This window comes from Microplitis mediator, chromosome 8, assembly GCF_029852145.1.
Source record: "Microplitis mediator isolate UGA2020A chromosome 8, iyMicMedi2.1, whole genome shotgun sequence".
Classification (NCBI taxonomy): Eukaryota; Metazoa; Arthropoda; class Insecta; order Hymenoptera; family Braconidae; genus Microplitis; species Microplitis mediator.
In genome coordinates, this window is record NC_079976.1 from 2694957 (window position 1) to 2714048 (window position 19092).

The 19092-nt window shown below is 32.7% G+C and overlaps 2 protein-coding genes across 3 annotated transcripts in view; one reads left to right on the forward strand and one right to left on the reverse strand.

Moving 5' to 3' along the window:
• The window catches only part of LOC130672639 (uncharacterized), a 259637-nt gene extending 257155 nt beyond the window's left edge, over positions 1-2482 (reverse strand). For both annotated transcript variants that reach the window (XM_057477286.1, XM_057477287.1), the window contains exon 1: positions 2170-2482. In XM_057477286.1, the coding sequence (XP_057333269.1) occupies positions 2170-2210 (41 nt within the window). In that variant the 5' untranslated portion in view covers positions 2211-2482. The remainder of the gene's footprint in view (positions 1-2169) is intronic.
• LOC130672634 (Krueppel-like factor 6) overlaps positions 1-17374 on the forward strand; it is a 137070-nt gene extending 119696 nt beyond the window's left edge. Inside the window, exons 2-6 of the mRNA XM_057477280.1 lie at positions 2968-3141; positions 3316-3561; positions 4029-4240; positions 4324-4550; positions 10166-17374. Of these exons, the coding sequence (XP_057333263.1) occupies positions 2968-3141; positions 3316-3561; positions 4029-4240; positions 4324-4550; positions 10166-10341 (1035 nt within the window). The 3' untranslated portion in view covers positions 10342-17374. The remainder of the gene's footprint in view (positions 1-2967; positions 3142-3315; positions 3562-4028; positions 4241-4323; positions 4551-10165) is intronic.
• The last annotated feature ends 1718 nt before the right edge of the window (positions 17375-19092 follow it).

A 19092-nucleotide genomic window follows, 5' to 3' on the forward strand; every position in this document is an offset into this window, starting at 1 on the left:
ACGCGGTTTATACACTTACACTGCACTGGAGTGTAGTCTATTAACCATAGAAATCCCGTATTTTCGGGGTCTTTTTTTCCGGGAATTTTCCACCTGCGTGAACGTGAATCAACTAAAGCTCCAGCCCACTGTAGCATTATTCCCTATGACTGACATGTTGGTCGATGTAACGCGTCATGTTTGTTCACTGCGGTGAAGGGTTTGCACGGCTTTAAAAACGAGTGAAGGGTAGTTTCGCACATTCATTCGAAAAAAACTAGAAATAAAAAAATAAATAAAAATACCGTGAAAAAAAACTCTTGATGGGAGACATGAGTGCACACACATAGACACATGCACACACAAGTCGTTCTCTTGAATGACGCCGATCGGGACAAAAAAATCACGTAACGCGGACGGACTCGATAGCCATCGATGTTTGGAAAGCTAAAGGGATTTTATGATTGAAACTAGATCCATCATTGCGATTAGTAACTCGTTACTTTAAACTTTTTTGAATTATTATCGCACAGGGCGCTTGGTAATGAACGCTGCAGTTTGAATTCTCTGAACTCGTAATTTAATTATTAATTACATAAAGTGTAGTTGGTAATTAATAAGATGACGTCAGGATATGAAGTAAATTGTTTAAAGGCAGTACAGATATATATATATATATATATATATATACACAGTGGGTATAAAAAATGTAAGAAACTTTAGATTGAATTAGTCATTGTCTCAAGCTATTTGTGCATTAAGCCTGACACATCTGTCGCAACTGGCGTTATTACGCGGCGATGAAGAGAAGAAAAACATATATATGTAAGAAGCTAAATTAGTCGCAAGTCAGCGGAGGTTGGGCTTGTTAGTGACGTTAACCCTGACCTCGTGAGCACGAACGCCGCTTAAAATCCACCACAATTGGGTATGGTATTTGTATTTTTATGTGGATATTTTTTTATTAAGACTGTAAATGAAAAAAAGAAGTGTTGTGGGTTCCAAGTGGGTCTTTGGGATATTTTAGTGAGCAAACGTTAAAGCCGAAAGGGCTATCACGGTTGTCGACGGAAAAATTTCACAATAGACAATGGCCGCAAATGAAATAAATTCGCAGGTTTACGGCACCCTTAAAGTTGTGGGAATCTTTTTAACGGCTTGGCATTTTGCCATCGCGTTATTTTATTTTTTATTTTATTTAACCGTCTTTCTCTTCCTTATATTCTTATGCTCTATGTTTTCTGCCCGAGGGCATTGACGCTCTCTCGCGAGCGCTGGAGAGTAAGGATGAACGCGAATATAAGTATTAAAGGAGACCGGGAAAAGTGACTGAGAAAGACAAGTTGTGAGGACTGAAGACTAAGGGCTGAGGAAAAGGGGGAGGAAGGGAAGGGAGGAGAAAATAGTTGTGGAAAGAAATGACCATGAAGTGTATGACAAAGAAGAAAATGTTGAGGGAATGGGAGAGTTTGAGAGTAGTAGCAGTTATCATTCATTTTCTCTCAAGCGGAGCCGCGAGAAAGCTCTGTTAATGACAGTCGCCTGGAATTACGGCTCAACTTCTCATTCGTGAACTCGGGGTAGGCTAGGGTGCAAGGGAGTCAGACAGAGAACGAGTGAGTGAGTGAAATAAAGAAAGAAAGAAAGAAAGAAAGAAAGATAGCAAGACAAGCTCACCGTGCAGAACTTGAAGATTATCTCCACCCTCGAGTACTTGACGCTCTCCTATTTTTTCCGTCCGCTTTCTACTCGCGCTCGACTATTCGGCCGTACCTCATCTACTATACACCTCCCCTAACTATCACATCATCTTTGTTCCTCTCACTCTCACTCTTCCTCTTTCTTTATCTTCCTCTTCTCTACCTGATCTACAACACAAGCGCCCAAGAGGATGGTTTATCTCGTCGTTACTACCAGGTCTCACTCTAATTGTTTCAGCTGAATTTTCCCACCATTTTTATTCCATCACACTTATATATATTTTAAACATACACCTTTTAGTATTCCCTCGCAAAAATTGCTCACACATATTTTTAAAAAATCCCACTGAATACCAAAACATTTAAAAATAATAATTCCAACCCCATTCACTATTCACAAGTTCTAGCTCCTACTTCTGTTATAAAAATTTTTTTTACAAGTCCGTAGTTTATGCTAAAAAAAAAATAAAAATTTATTTTATTATCTTACCGAGCTGGAAATGAACAAACATTTGCCCGTGCAGCCCACATAACTCGTACTCTTTTTCATCCCCTCAGGGCAGCCACAAGCGCCCTCGGTAGCTCTCTCACTTAAAAACTTAGTTGATGTATCTCTCGAGATGCTTATTACAGTGTCTATGGAAATAAAAAGTAATAAATTAATTAAAGAGAACATTAGGTTAACAAAAGCAGTATTTTTTGCGGCAAAGTATAACGAGCGGTCATTTTTACTCAAGATAATAAGTATTTTTAGTAAAACAAAGTTGATTTTCAAGGAGATAATTATTTAGACAGCTTTAATGTCTCTGAGCTCAAGTAAATATCTCTTGAATTATTAACACTATTTTAAATTTAATGGCGCCAATAACAAAATAAATAACGTAAAATGTAGCATGGCAATGTGTGTATACAGCAGATAGTTTATGTACATAGAACGTTAGTAATGTTATCTTACAAAAGTCATAAAGTTTCGGGTCACTTAACTAGAAAGCTCGCTGGTAGCTGCTAGCTGGTTACTTTTCTTACACTGCATGGAAAAGTCTTACGGACCGTTAACCAGAGAACACTGGATTCACTGTCAGTTTAATATTTATTCATGAAACAATAAAAAAATAACCAGTAAAAAAATATAAAACTACTGGGGACTGTCTAGTTGACTTGTCAATATTTTAAAAGTCATTTTTTTCCTCGTAAATTTTTTTTTTCCACCACAAAGCCACCTACTGTCGTTTGCAGCTCGAAATGAATGATTCAGGAGCGTTAACTAATTTAATGTAAATGTTTTCAGACTTGCTATGAGATGGAGAGGTACCTGAAAGATGAACCTAAGCTACAATCGTACAAAAAACTGCCCACGGAGCTGGACACGGCGCCCTGGAACCTTTTCAGAGCGCCACCGCTCTCGTGGACTGCGACGACTTGCACCACTACCGCACAGTATGAATCCCAAATCAAAATGGAGGTAAAATCTATTTTTATCTGGCTGTCTATCTATCTATATATATATTTATGGACAGTAATTGCTTTAGTTTAGTCTAGTTTATTTTATTTAGTTGGGCAGTTATTGTTTTATTGTTCGCTAGATTGGAAATTCAAATTAAAGTTACGTGGAGTACAAAATAAGTTACTTTTGCAGGTGACCGCATCACCAGATGACAGGGATCCCCTGTGTTTGGATGACATCAAATTCAGTCCTGGTGACCACAACCACAATGGACGAGACAGGGATTTGCTTGATCGTCATCTCGATTCCCTCTCTATGTCATCTGCGAGCTCAGCGTGCTCTGCTCTTTCATGGGACAGCTCGCCGACCCTATCATGTCGGGCGCTTATTTTGAAAAAGGAGCCCAGTGAGGATTTGGAAGAGGATGAAGAGCATGAGGTTATTATTATTATTTTGTTAAAATGAGAGAATTTGATCCGGGTCCGGGTCAGTGAACTTTTAAAAATCAGAATTAAGTCAACGGTAATTTATTTTTTATCTACTGCTCCGAAAACTTCTTAGTCGAGCAGTGATCAAAGGCCATAATCGATACCAATAATTGAATAAATTGAGGAACTGGTCGACAAACGCTTTGAAGTTAAAAAAAAACAATTCCTGAAATAACTTGGAAACCATTTGGTCGACCAATTTCAAAATTCAATCAATTAAACGTATTGATAAAAGCTTTCAATTCCCGCAAAAACCATTCAAATTGGTGGGTTGGATCCCACACTCGGATTTCGTACCGAAAATAGAAGTAGTTTCTAAAGTTAAAAATAAATCCGTAGTTACATTCGAAATTAAAGTTTACCTAAAAATAGTTAAATGTAAATAAATAAATAAATAAATATATATTTTTACTCAAGGAAATCGAGGAAGAAGAAGACAGCGGATGCGAAGGCGAAGGCCAAATTCTTACACCACCATCGAGTCCTGAATCGGGTCAGGGCCATTCAAATTCCAGTAATTCGTCGAGTGGCAGTTCCATGTTGGATGTACACAATTTAAATTTACATGGCGCTGGCGGGCGAAACGCCATTGTCAGGGTTACCGCAACAAACGGGCAAGGTGTTGCCAGGTAAGTTATCAGCTTATTTATGAATAAAAAACAATAAATAAATGTATTTAATTAATTATTAATAATCATTTATATTTTTTTAGATTAATCTCCGTGACGGCAAATGATTTCCCAGTAGTTACAAATACGCAGCATCAGCACACAGGTACCACAGCAGTTGCAACGACAGTAACAAGCAGGCATCATGCCAGAAGTCACGAACACAGTCCCCAAGATACTAAACGTAGAATACACAAATGTACATTTCCAGGATGTAAAAAAGTTTATACCAAGAGTTCGCATCTCAAGGCGCACCAGAGAACGCACACGGGTGAGTAAATTCATGCATCTATTCATCCCTATATGCATACGTAAATGCTGATAAGAGCGAGCGATGTCACATGTAGTCCTATGAGAAAGTATTACCAGCATCGACATCGACGGTGGCGGCATTGATAAAAAAAAGTAAGTCTGGAATTACGTGCACAATGGAGGCCGTAATTCAGAGATGGAACCAGGACAGTTGACTGCAAACATGGAGACAATTATGCGGATAATTGGGTCGGAACGCGAATGCTCCTCAGTTATTATTATCGTAATAGTAGTAGTAGGTAATGCCGCTCTCCTAGCTCAGTTATTTTCACTCTCTTATCCTCGGCAGTTCGAGTATTATTCCAGAATCCGTCAGATCTACGGAGAAATGACTGCTTCCGGGTCTGAGTATTACTTTGAATGCCTCCATTATCTCTCGGAATAATTTTCCATCCCAACATATTTTTTGAATTTTACTAAAAATACATTTTTTTTTTTACTATCGGAAATTTTTAATAAAAATAAACTAAAGAGTAGACTGAAAAAAAAAAACTAGCAGTGAAACATTGAAAGTTAATCCGTCGGCCATTTACGACCCTCTTGTCGCTGCACACTCAACGACTATCGGATTTCAAAAGCTGCCGACGCACAAAAAAAACTCAGACTTTCAATCGTATTTTGCATCCCCTGCGTTTAGAGAGCGAGCGAACAGGTTCAGAGAAACAGAAAGAGAGGGCAAGTGAGCGCGAGAGTGAGAGTAAGAGTAAGAGTAAGAGTGAGAAAGAGACCGAGTAATTTCGTGCTCTCTGCTCTGTAGTCTCTAGTCGGCGTGGTCAACGCATGCTGCGACTTTGGCGTTGATGAAGGACGTTAGTGTGCCTGGAACACGATATTGCAGCCGGGAATCCTCTTGCAGCTTCTATAAGGGTTGGCTAAAGCTAGAGACTCTAGGGTAGTTGCGGTAGATGCTAACGGCAGGACTGTAATTAACGAACCCAACCCTTCTGATGCCATTCTCTAGCGTCTCTCATACTCCAAAGTCCTCGTCTCATTCCACTGCCTAGCTTTACTATCCTATCCTCTCCGGCCTTTTTGTCGCGTCACTACTACTTGATTTTCATCCTAAAGAAACACACACACACACACGCACACACTGACACGCATACGCACATACACACAGACGAATATGGAAACCAGGTAATAAGGATAGGAACCAAAAGATGTATTATATAGTGAGGACACATTTGGATTGCGTCTTGTGCTCACGCGGATCGTTAAGCAGAACTGCTAACTACACTCGAGGATTATGCATACGGAGCTTAGAATACCCGGGGTATGGTGATTATTACTTTGTTATGAATTCCATCCTGACTACGACGCCACAATACATAAGAGTACCCTCAAACCATTATTCTTCCGACAATATATCTCTTCTCATCTACTAAATAAATATATAGATATAATATATATACACTTCGACGGCAAGCGTCGTTGCGCCCTTAATACACCGTACAAATTATTAATTCTCTCCATATCGTTTGACGTATAAATTAATGCGGTTTTACATTACATCGTTATTATCCCTTAAGTTATCCCATAAATTATTTATATCTCTGCCACGAATTGTTGTAAAAATAAAAAGTAAATGAATAAATACAAGTTTGAGGATAAAAAAAGCAGACTATTGATCTACACGTGACTATCCTGACAAGCTAGACGACGTAGACGTTACGTCGGTAGAGAGATTTCCAATTACTGGAGACTTTCAGTCGTGGAATTCCATTCCCGAGGCCATTGTTCTCGCTTACTGTGATACCGGGTTGGCTTTGATCTGAACAGAAAGCGCATTTTGTTCGCGAGGAAAACGATTTTAAATTTTGGAAATAGAATTTTGTTGGTGTGGATGTAAGATGAATTCGAGTTACAAGAATGTTAGATTTAAATTTAATCAACAGTAAGATGGTATTTTGGTTGGAATGATTGTAAAACTTTTGGATATTACTATCACTATTATTATTATTACTGCTATTATTGTTTTTGTTGTAAAAAATGGACAGTAAAGTCTTGAGTTATTAGTTTTTGTGTAGATGTATCACAGCGTCAGCAGGCACGCGTTGTATATAAGAACAGACTTTAGCCTTTTTTACTAGTATTGACCGAAACCTTCGGGATAAATTCCAGTCCTTGTAGTCACACGCGTTCGTAAATGCGGAGAAGGGAAGGAACGGGTGTGTGCTGACACACACACGCAAAAGGAGTAGAGAGTCTTTTATACACAGGACAGATGACGGGGGTAAAAGGTGAAAGGGGATGATAAGACGAAGGACGTAGGGAAGGTGGCTTGCTCGGAAAAGCTATATCGTGACGGCACGACGGCAAACTTAATAAAATGCAAAGACGACGAGCACGCGTTGCTCCAACAGACTGACATATCGACGTAATACACCTCTCTCTGACTTACACTCTGGGCGCCAGGTCGTGTCCGATCACAACTCGTAGCACCCAAAATAACCTTTTCTTACGCTTGCTTTTTTTTTTCTCACACAAAAATCCCATCAATTTCATACACCCGAGAAAGTCTAGCGCTGAAATTCATCATTCATACTTTGCTTTAAAATTATATTTATGAAATAAAATGTAATAAGGGCAAAATTTTTAAAAGTGATTAATGAATGTCCTAAATTGCTATAGAATATTTTTCAAAATTAACCTAATTATGCTAAATAAAAACCGGGTACTTGTTTATTTATGCATTCCTTTGGCGAAATCATTTTGCATAACTGGGGTCAAATGTCAATTTGAATTTCTAACTTTTGTTTATTTTTTCCGCATAACTATTTTAAGGCTCTCATAAAGAGACGATTGAAGGTCAAGTTATACGACTTATGCGCATACAAGGTCATGTTAGGGCTTATGACCATGGCTCGGACTTGGATGTAAAATGTGCGTGCAAAGCCTGTTATGCAGACCACTTGTGCTCTTAACCACTTAAACGCATAGATATATGTGTATGTATACAGAGATATGGAGACGAAAATACAGTAGATATGTGTGGGTGTATGTAGACATGTATGAAGAAATGAATGACCATCCCCCACAAGTGCTTCCGTGCGTGAATGCGAATCCGTGACATCCGGAGTAGAGACATCGCGATGTGCATCCGCGTTGCACATTGTTCCCGTTAAATTATTCATTCCACGATGAATAAATTCAATTCATTTTTTTATTTCATTTTTTCATCACTCGAAAAAGTTGGAATGAGCGTGAAGCGTTAAAAACCTCGGCAATTGATTGTACAAAGCAGTCAGTGGTTTTTTTATTTTTCGATTTAGTCCCGGGAAAAAAAATCCAAAAAAAAAAGAGAGAAATAAAAAAAAGGGAGTGAGCGAGGTAGAATGAAAAAGAGGGTAGAAATAAGTGCATGCTCGGCCATTTGCGCAGGCGAATCTCTATTGCCTGGAAGAAATAAATCCCCTTTCGCTCGACTCGTCCTTTACTCAGCTCTGGTGCTTCTTCAGCTTCTGCTGTAGTAATTCTCTGCCGCGAGGGAGTTTAGACTCAAGCTCACTACTACATTGAGCATTGTAAGTCGTTGTCATTTCTCTTTTTCCCGCCGAAGGGTAATAAGAAGACAGGGAGGATAAAAGCTGCACTGGCGTACCATCGGGTTCAACAAGATAGAGGTTACTTCTTATACTCTTGCTCGCCTTATTCTCCTTCTTCCTCAACGTCTTTGGGATCTCGCTCTCAGCTCTTATCTCATGTGTCGCCGTCCGTAAAGTCGCGAGTAGAGGAATTTTCTACTTGCGGGTGGTGGTATGCCGACGGGATGAATGAGGTGGAATTTGGTTATGCCGCACCACGTTCTTGTTGGATTTGTCGCCGTCGTTCTTACTCAGCTATGTATATATCTGTACGTATATATTCTCTTTGGAAGAAGAGTTGGTGGCATACAAACTTGAGAAGCAATGACTGAAAGAAGAATAAGACCGGGAAGAATGAGGAGGAGAAACGAACCCAAGACTGTTGGTTTAAATGATACAAACGATACAACTCGAGGGTTAAACAAACAGCGACATAAATTTCTTCCCCTTCGTGACGGTATTTTTACAAAATATACATACACATACATATATATATATCCATATATATTATAACATGTATTTATACTTGTAGAGTACAAGTGTTTTTACACTCGTTCGTCTTATTATCGTAGAGGAAAAACGCTCGGGGATGTTGAGGCTGTCGCGCAGATAGGAATTTTCCAATTTTCTTACCTTTATTTCTAAAAACGGATGAAATAACACACGTCGTCTAGATCAATGGATCCAACGTGAACCTATTTCTCAGTGCGCATACATGCATGTATGAGTAAAGTGCACAAAGAGACACGAAAAGAGGAAAAAAAAAAAAAAAAACGAAATGAAATGACATGAAAAAAGAGTTGCCGCGGGGGCTGGTTGATGATCACGACAGTGCCATCTCTGGTCTCGGTAGCTAATATTTATCATCTTCTCTCTTGTTTCTTAGTCATTGTCCTTTTCCCGAGGAAATTGCAATCGTTCACTCAACCCTCGCAATAACCCCCAACGCGGCTTGTTAACCTCAGTAACATCGCGCCACAGGTGGTAACCCCACATTGTCTCCTCTCTACGCTACCGCGTCACCTCATCAACGTCAGCCCGCCTTTCATAATGCTTGAATACATTATTATTATTATCATTATTTACAAGTTAATAATAGACACGGGAATTAAAAAATACCTCGTTAAAACCAAAAGTCCGCACATCAAACCCCTCATGTTATACAGCAATATCTATTTTAATTCACGCGACATTATGACTGAACTTTTTTACATTTTTTTTTTATTTCCTTTTATTCGACACGTTAAATTTCAGTCAATAAATTGTTTTAAACTTCTGCTTTGTCAGTCTACAGTTTATGTACGACTAAAAAATTTTTAATTATTTTAATCTTCTGTTACTTTTTTTTAATTCAACAGGAATTAAAATAATTATTTTTTGTAGTCCTGTCTTAGAATATCCGAAATTAGGTTTAAAAAAATTAAGTTCATTGATTGCTTATTTTAATTGCCATCCACCTCAAGTACAAAAATGGATTTTTTTTAAAAGAAATTAATTTTAAATCAAAACGAGGCAAACCCTGATTAAACAACTGAATTCGACCGAATTAAAAATTTTAATTCTGTTATATTCTGTCGAATTCTGCAAAACAGAATTCAACTGAATTTAAAATTTGAATTTGAATTAAACAGAATAAAACCGATTTAAAAATTTCAAATTCGTTTTAATTCAGTTTAATTCGGATTCAGAACCAGAAATTGGAGAATTATTTTTTAATTAATCAGAATTAAACCGATCAAAATTATTTAAATTCGTTTTAATTTTGAAAAATTCTGGTTTTCCTGCCGAATTAGACAGAATTTATCTGAATTAAATAGAATTAAAAATTTAATTCTGTTTAATTCGATCGAATTCAGCTGTTAAATCAGGGAAATTGGAATTATCGAAGAAAAATTTCTAATAATTCATAACATAGGAGTTAAAAATTCGAAATTCGAAATTAGACCCAAATATTAAAATTAAAAAAAATATTTTCTGATGTGTGTTTCAGGTGAAAAACCATACAAATGCAGTTGGGAAGGATGTGAATGGCGATTCGCCCGTTCAGATGAGCTGACACGTCACTACCGCAAGCACACGGGAGCTAAGCCATTCAAATGTCGACACTGTGACCGGTGTTTTTCGCGCAGCGATCACTTAGCTCTCCATATGAAGAGACACGTCTAATCCACTCAGTCTCTCATAAAAAAAAAAAAATAAATAAATAAATAAAAATAAAACACCACCCCACTTCCAAGTGTGTGATCAGTGAGCAAGAATTTATTTAAATGCATGCCATGCTCTCTGGCATTATGGCAATCCTCTTTACATCGTCGTCGCTATCATCTTCGTCAACGTTACGGAACGAACTAGCCTAGCCGAAGGATTTAAATAAAATAAAACTAAATATTAATAAATGAAAGGAATTAGTCGACAAGTTCTCTCGTACATTATAAACTTCCAACTTCCTTGCTTCCAAGTTCATCTTACTTGTTTTTACTTCATTGCCGCTAAGACATCTGTCCGCGTATTTTAGTCGTCAACCCGAGACAAATTTTTTTTTACTCATTAATGATTTTACGATTTTAAAATTACTATTATTATTTTTAGTTATAGTTGTAGTTTTTATTATTATTATTATTATTATTAATTAACACCTCGGTGGCAAGACAAAAAAATTGTGATCAAGTGCTGAGAAGTTTTAAACTGTCTCTTAATCAGCCACGAACAAGATTTATATTTTTATTTTTATTATTATTATTATTAATATATATATATTTATTTCGAGACACGTTAAACCACTGCCAATAAAATATTTATTATGATGACGATATACCGGCGTATTCGTAATTATAAAAAAGTAAATATATAAGAACAAGTATCGATGACAACGAGGAACGCAACGAGATATTAGGAAAAATTAGATCGAAATTAGGTAAATTTTCTTAGGAAATTAATGCATCGTTCGTATATTGAGATGCATATTATCAAATAAAATTGATTTTTATTGCAATTATTATTATGATTATTATTATTACTATTATTATTATTATTATTATTGGAGCCTCGTCTGGATCCTCGGTGCTACGAAAAAAAAAAATTGATTGAATTGAAACCTAAAAAATGTCATCTTGATTTATAGAACGATGCTATTGTTTAGATAAATTTGAATAAATTAGTACGAATTTGAGATAAATAGATTGAGTTAATTGTATAAAATTAGCTAATGAAAAATATATAAGCAAATGATATTTACTGAGAGATCGTCACTAATTTCTAGTTTGTAATAAATAAAGATGATTTTTCGATGATTTTATAATGACGACAGAGGACTTAAATCTAAATGATGTTCAGTGGCCAAATAAATTAATTGATACATGTAGATGATAAATATGTAGTTTGTAAATGTGTGAAAGGTTAAATTGATGATTAATGAAAAATATAAATATATATTAAAAATAAAATAAAGTAAACAAGTAGTAAAATGTTGTTACGTTAAGGTGTGAATGGACTCGCGTTCGTATAGAAAAATAAATTACAAATTAATTAGAAATGTAACGCGAAGGATGACTGATACGTAGACTAAGTAAATGATTAATAAATAAATTAAGTAAGTAAATAAATGATAAATTAACGAGCCAGAGCAATTACTGAGTTTGTATATCGTGCAATTTTTTCAATGTTTCATTATTTGTTACCACATTTCACAATTTAATAATTGTAGTCTTAAGTAATGAAGAATGATGTAGGTATTTAATGAAAAAATGATATAATTAAATGAGTTTATTAATTTAAAGGAAAGGAAAGAGATAAATATTTAAAACTTAAGGTTAATGTGTGTATGATATCAAGCGTATTAAGCAAAAGTCTTATTGATAGCCATATTTTAACAAAAAAAACTATTAATTGCGGTGCCGGGCGGACACCAGTTACTTTTAAAATCCCGATAAATGCACAATCGATAAATGGAATTACATTTAATAATTACGCTTTCGCTTAGCGGGAATCTTGCCATTTGTATCGCAATTTGTCGTGAGCTCGAGCAGAGTTGAGGCTGAAATTACTATTATTATTATTATTGTAATTATTATTATAAATTATAAATTCGCGTGATTTATTTTTTGTCGACGGATTTTTTCGTAATAAGGATTTATGCCGAGCGATTGTTTAATTTTCCCGGACCGTCAACGAGACTTTTGTACCAATTTTCATTCCTTCCATAAGAAAAAAAAATAAAAAAAAAGTATATAAATTTTTTTATTAAAATTATTATTATTAATGTGCGTAATATATATCAAAAATGAGTCAGTTTATAATACTATTATATATTATAAATTATAAATTATGAATTATTATTAATAATAAAAGTAATTATTATAATAATTATAATTAATATATACGAGAAAAAAATAATGTATTATGTATTAATTAGGTTGGCTAAAAATATTTCACGATTATAAAAATTTTTAAATTAATTACGAACAAGTAAAATAAATATTTAACGATAAAATAAACTTAAAAAAAAAATGATAATGATAAATAAGTTTATTCCAAGCTGTTATTTTATTTTTTAATTTTCTCAATAAAATAAAATAAATTTTATTCTATCGAAAAAACACATCAATGGTATTTTATTTCACTTAAAAATACCTGTTGCATTATAAAATATTATTTTAATACGCTTTGTTTTATTTCATTTTAGCCAACCAATGATAAGAATCCTCGTTTCAAAGATAAATTAATTTTTAATTATTTTTTTTTATATCGTTCAATTTTATCTGTTTTCATTTTCTATTGTTTTGTTATTTGTTTCTTTTACTTTTTTGCATTGAATGCTTCTATATTTCTGACGATTTTCACAGCCATTTACGCAAGAGTAAATATATAGATGTATATATATATATATATTTATATATATTTTGGTAAACGAGAAACAAGAGCTGAAGCGAGTGTAAATGAAGTGGGATGAAGACGAAAGAAAAGAAAAGAAAGTAAAAAAAAATAGTAAAACGGTAAAGGCAGTAGAAACATTTCTCTTATTCCGTATCCTCCTTTCCCGGCATGAGTGGTAAACACTTTTGCACCATTCGCCAATCGAGATCCAAGTTTGTAGAGGCTCTGAACCGTTTTTCAAAGAACGTTTTTCATCACCGAGTTTCGCGTTTCTCTACTCTCTTTCTAGCTTCGCCTTTCTCTCCACCCGAACCCCAACCCCAACCCCAACCCCTTCAGCTACCCTTGAACTCACCTTTCACAATCTCCCTCTTGAGTTTCCACAAACGCGATTTTCCCACAAGAGCCAACCATCTCACAATTCCCACCGACAAAGAACACCAGGAAATTGTTCGCTCGGCACTTCCGGCCACGACGCGTCGCCTACGACAGCCTTCTCTTTTACCTTCAATTCCCTTTTTCCCGCCCCCGCCCACCCCACCCCCTCTCTTCGTCTATAATTTTTTCCAGCATCGCCGACGGTCCGAGATAAATTTTACAACGCGTTATTTTATCAACGGCCACAATCTAACGAAAATATAGTAAATCCGGTTTATGTGGAGTTTAAAAGCTGGTTAACGCCCGGTTTCATTTTTTAAAATTACATAAATAATACGTGATAATATTAAGGAATTGTCAATGAAAATTTCATTGTAAATTATTTCCAACTATTGATCATTTTTAAATTTATTAAATATATAGCAATTAGTTAATTAGCTAGACACTTAATATATTTAAATAAAAATATTAAAAAATAAAAAAAAATATGATAAAGTTTGTATGAATGGCCGATTAATATGTGATGTAATTTCATGGATTACTAGTGATTATGGTTACAGAGGGTATAAATAGGCAAATAAAACCACTAAGTATTTCCAAATAAAAAAAAAAATGCTTAAATGCCGTATCGTTTCACTACCAAAAGTTAAAACCACTAACATTATATTAATAGTAATAATTATTATTATCATAAATGATAATTGCAAGTATTTGAATGCATATGTAAATATATTTATAATTTAATTATGTGTACAGTGTCAGATGTTAGGTGAGCACAAACAAATGAAAAGTAAAATAATATAAATAGTGAGTATTTATTTGGGAAAAATAAAGTCTCAAGGTCTTGTTAGCACGAGACATATAATTGTATCATGATATATATTAATATATATTGTTAGTATTAGTGATAAGGTATTATAAGATAGTGTAGATGTGCGTAAGTGGTAAAAATCCAAAATCAACGAAATCAAGGGTCAACAAAAATGGCTAATTTACGGCTAGTACTTTTGAAAGTGACAGTGTAACAAAATAATAAAGCTGAAGTGATAATTTTAAGCGAGTGAAAATTAGAAAATTATTGTAATTATGATTTATTATTTTAGTAGAGGACATTAATGAGGAGAGCGCAGTGAAAAATTTTACGTCAAAATTAATACAGATCGTGGGTAAGAAAAAAATTAAGGGCGGGAGATTTGAATATTAATATTCGATTCAAAATCTTGATTATTCGTGAATTTATTGAAAAAAAGTTTGGAATTTTAAATTTGAATTCAAAAGTTTACGAAATTTTGTGATCATTTATTCGGTTAAAATTTGGAATCGACTACTAGTATTTGGATTTGAATATTATCCGAACTACCCTACGGTCTAGATAAATTTTAGTATTATTTTAACATATCTCATTTGTGTAAAAAAAAAATTAACACAGATAAATGTTAAAATTGTCAGTTGAAAAAAATTTTTGGACACTCAAATATTATCGCAAAAGAGTAAAATTGATCACAATTATGAAAAATTTTTTACTGTGAATGGCAAATATGAATTTTGAAATGTAGCAAAAGGATGAAGAGTGATCTGAGGAATGAATTCGGAAGTTTGAATGGAGATACCTATATTTTTAAAAAGTGACCTTTGGCATTTAAGACTTGTAAAAAAATATTTGAAAACGTGCAACGAGTTAATAAATCAACAGGACGCAATGTAACTTTAGGCGTCCGTCCTCCCGTTTTAATTAAATTATATACTATATTTGAATTACTGTATATTTGCATTAAAATAATGATAAAAAAAATAGCTGAAATATTCGGAGGATAAAAGATGGAAACGATTTTACGGAGCTGGCTTAAAAAATAAGTGAACTGTGAAAATTATCGTGCAAATCAGCAGAGTATCGGAAATGGCTGAAGCCGTGTACTGACGGACTCTAAGTACATGAAGGAAAGGAAAAAGTGTTAAATATACTTATATATATATATAAAAATGAAAGAGGAAAATATGTAGCATTTTAATCTTAGCACGGGACCCGGTATGAAAAATAAGGATTCGGTGAGTGGAGAGATAGATTTTTTTTTATCAGAGCTGAAAAATTCCGCTGGAGAAAAATGCATTCCGTTGACTCGAGAGTCGAGACACAAAATCGATCAATCCGACCGGCGGATTATATAGATATATCCAGGCCTAATCGATATTCTCGAAGTATAACCCGCGGATCGCAATTTCCGAGATTTCAAATCTGCCATGCCATAGGAATTCCGTAAATAAGACGTGCGTTTTCGATGTTATGATAAAAAAAATTACATAAACATTGGATTTTTATACGAATCCCTTTCGATTTACATTTTATTATTTATTTTTTACTTTTTACTTGCCTGAATTTTTTTATATTAGTGTAGATGAGAAAACTCGGATTTGAATGCAGACATAAGACTCGTGAGACGTTTCCATTAGTAGTTTATAAAATTTCATTCGAATACCATTTAAAAGAGTAGGCTAGTGTTTTTAGGGATTTTATACCGGCATTGACTAATATTGAATACTGAATGAGAAATAAAATAATTAAATTAAAAAAACAAAAAAAAATATATATAAAATTAATATTTAACATTAATGTCGATTCGAAAATTCTTTTTGGTCACTAATATAGAGCGCCTGGGCGACTGACAGATTAAGTGTGCAGACGAAAAAATAAATAAACAACAAAAAATACAAGTCCGTTTACAATTCTCGTATACCACAATTCCGTACCTTGTTCATTGATATCTCTATTTGTATAATTGTGAATATAATTGTAGAAATTTCACAGAGATTATAAAACTGGCATACATGATTCAAAAATAATAAACTATAGTTGAGCTGTTTAATAATATTTTTTACAAAGTGTATTGGAAAAATAAGATTTATGTGAGATTTGCTGCGATAAGGCGTGAATGGGAGATTTATCGAACGAGAATGTGAGCTATTGGCAAAATATAATATTCGGTTTGTTTATTATTTTGAATAGACGGTTTCTTTGCTTTTTAGCTGCACAGATTTACTTTATTTTTGAACATATATAGAAAGTTTTGTATTTATAAGAATTATATCTTGATATTTTTATAATATTTTGGTCGAAGTTATTAATTGGTAGAAATTTTTATTAATTATTTTAATTATGTTATAAATTTTATTATATATGATATTTTTTTTTGTTTTAATTCAAAATTATATTTTATTTTTACTTATAGTTTTAATTTTGTCCCATATATTTGTGTGTTTTATGTAGTAATGGTTTATTTTTTGATATTTTTATGTAAATTTTTGTTTACAAGAATTTGATGTTCAAAAATTTTAGTTATTAATATTGTTAAAGTTTATTTTGGAAATAGTATATATATTCAACCGAAATATACAAAAAAGATATGATTCTTATAAAATTAAATGACTCAAAAAAAAGTATCACTTTCACATTCTCTCCGTAAAATTATTTTAAAAAATCCTCAGTCAACATAAATAACAATAAATAAAAATTTTGCTCAACTTCTCGCATTCTCTTGCTAGGTACTCGTCGAAAAAAAATATTAAATCATATTAATAATAATAATAATTACAATTATAGTTATAATAATAATAATAATCATTTTAAAAATTATTTTACATTATAATTATAAGTGTAATTAACTGCAAGCGTATTAAAAAAAAGTGTATGTTAGTCATGTTATAGATATATAAATATGTATGCGAGTGGATGCTGTAGAATAATTTCAAGAATGATTAAAAAATTATATATAAATATATATGTATATGTATATATATATTTATATGGATGAAAGTATGTAGACGAATGTAAAAAATAATAATAAAAGCCAAGCATAATTTGATGCGATGCGATATCACGAGAAAATGTATTAATTAGAAGTAAAAAAATAAAAATCAAACTTATATGTAAAAAGTAATTACTAAGTAATAAAAAGTAACAGAATAAAACTTAAATGTTAGTTATTTTGTGTTGATTTTAATATTAATTACTGACCAGAACATAAATTATTAACTGAAGTCATAAATCGTATTCTTTTACTCTTTGAAATTTTTTTTTTGTGTACAGAAATAAATTTAATTAGACTTAGTATCAGTACTATATGATTAATTAATGAATTAATTTAACAGTCTATCGATTGTCATTCAACGAGTACCTAAAGTAAGCTTAAAAAATCTACTTGTTCTTCCGCATTAAATTTCCTCTCTCTCTTTCAACGCCAAAAATTAATCGAAAATAAATTTATAATTTTTGACAACATTATATATATAGATATATATTTATTAAAAAAAATTTAAGGGACAACTTGACAATTTAAGTAAAGAATTATTATTTTTACGATTTTTAATTACCACTAAATTGTCATACTCCTATAAGTTAGATAGGAAAATTTTAATTACGGCTAAAAATAATTAAAAGAATTGAGTGTTTGGGTCGGCAGTAATTTAATAAATTATTTAATTGAGTAAAATAAAAGTTAAAATTAACTATTACTTTTCTCAGAGTAACTTATGTCTATAAATATATTATATATTGTATTATATAATTATGGCAGTAATAATAATGATATAATAAAATTTAAGTTGTCTATTATATTATATTATGAATTAGTAATTCACTTGATCAATTCATCTCTATCTTTGTTATATAAGTGGTAATATGCTTTGAGATGTCGTATCGAGCAAGTACACGTGTACGAGTTACTTGGCTTTGATAAATTCAGATGTATATGTATAAAGTAAAATATATATATATATATATGTTTAATTAAAATGTAAGCGTACGCCGACCCGCCGCTTCGCTAATTCAAACTAGCGCGAATTATTATTATTATTATTAATTGGTTTATTAATTAATTACTTAAATAATTTGATAGCTATTAATTTTTCGTCGCTTCGTACGCTTCTTTGAAGCTTTAATGAGTGATATTTTAGTGTGAGTGTATATTATGAACGAATGGTGATAATGAACAAAGCAAAGACTAAGAAAAGAAATGTGAACAAAATACAGGATATCTGATTTAAATAAAAAATATTAAATAAATAAAAATATGTCTTGTTCTTAAAAACATAAATCCTACTACCTGATGCCTGATTCCCTGAATATTTAATTAATTATTCATTTTTTTAGAGAAGTATAATGATCCTGAAGTTAGCAGACAATTGACAATTTTCGAATTTTCCTTCCAACATTTTAATTTGAAAAATGAATAAAAATAAAAATATGCACATGTAGAAAATTAAAAAAACTATAGGTGCAATTTTTTCAAATATTTTTATTTATAATTTATCGTTTTTGAAAGAATTCAAAAATTATTAGACATCGGCTGACTTCAGTATCATGAAGTATAACTTTTTATTGGATAGAAAAAACCAAAAGTTGATTTTAAATTTTTTAGTTCCGATAGGAAGTGAAATTATCAATTGATGCTGTTCTGTGTCCAGTCAGATTAAGAGTTCTCGGAAATTTTGTAAATAAAATTAAAAGTTCATTTGTTAGTACATTTATTTATATATTTGTTCAATGATTTCTGAAGGTAAGTCATAATTTTTGGACTTATCATTATTAAAATGTATCATTTTTTGATAAAATTTACCCGAGCATTCAGAGTAAACCTGGGCCAAAATCAAAATATATACGGAATAAATGAAAAC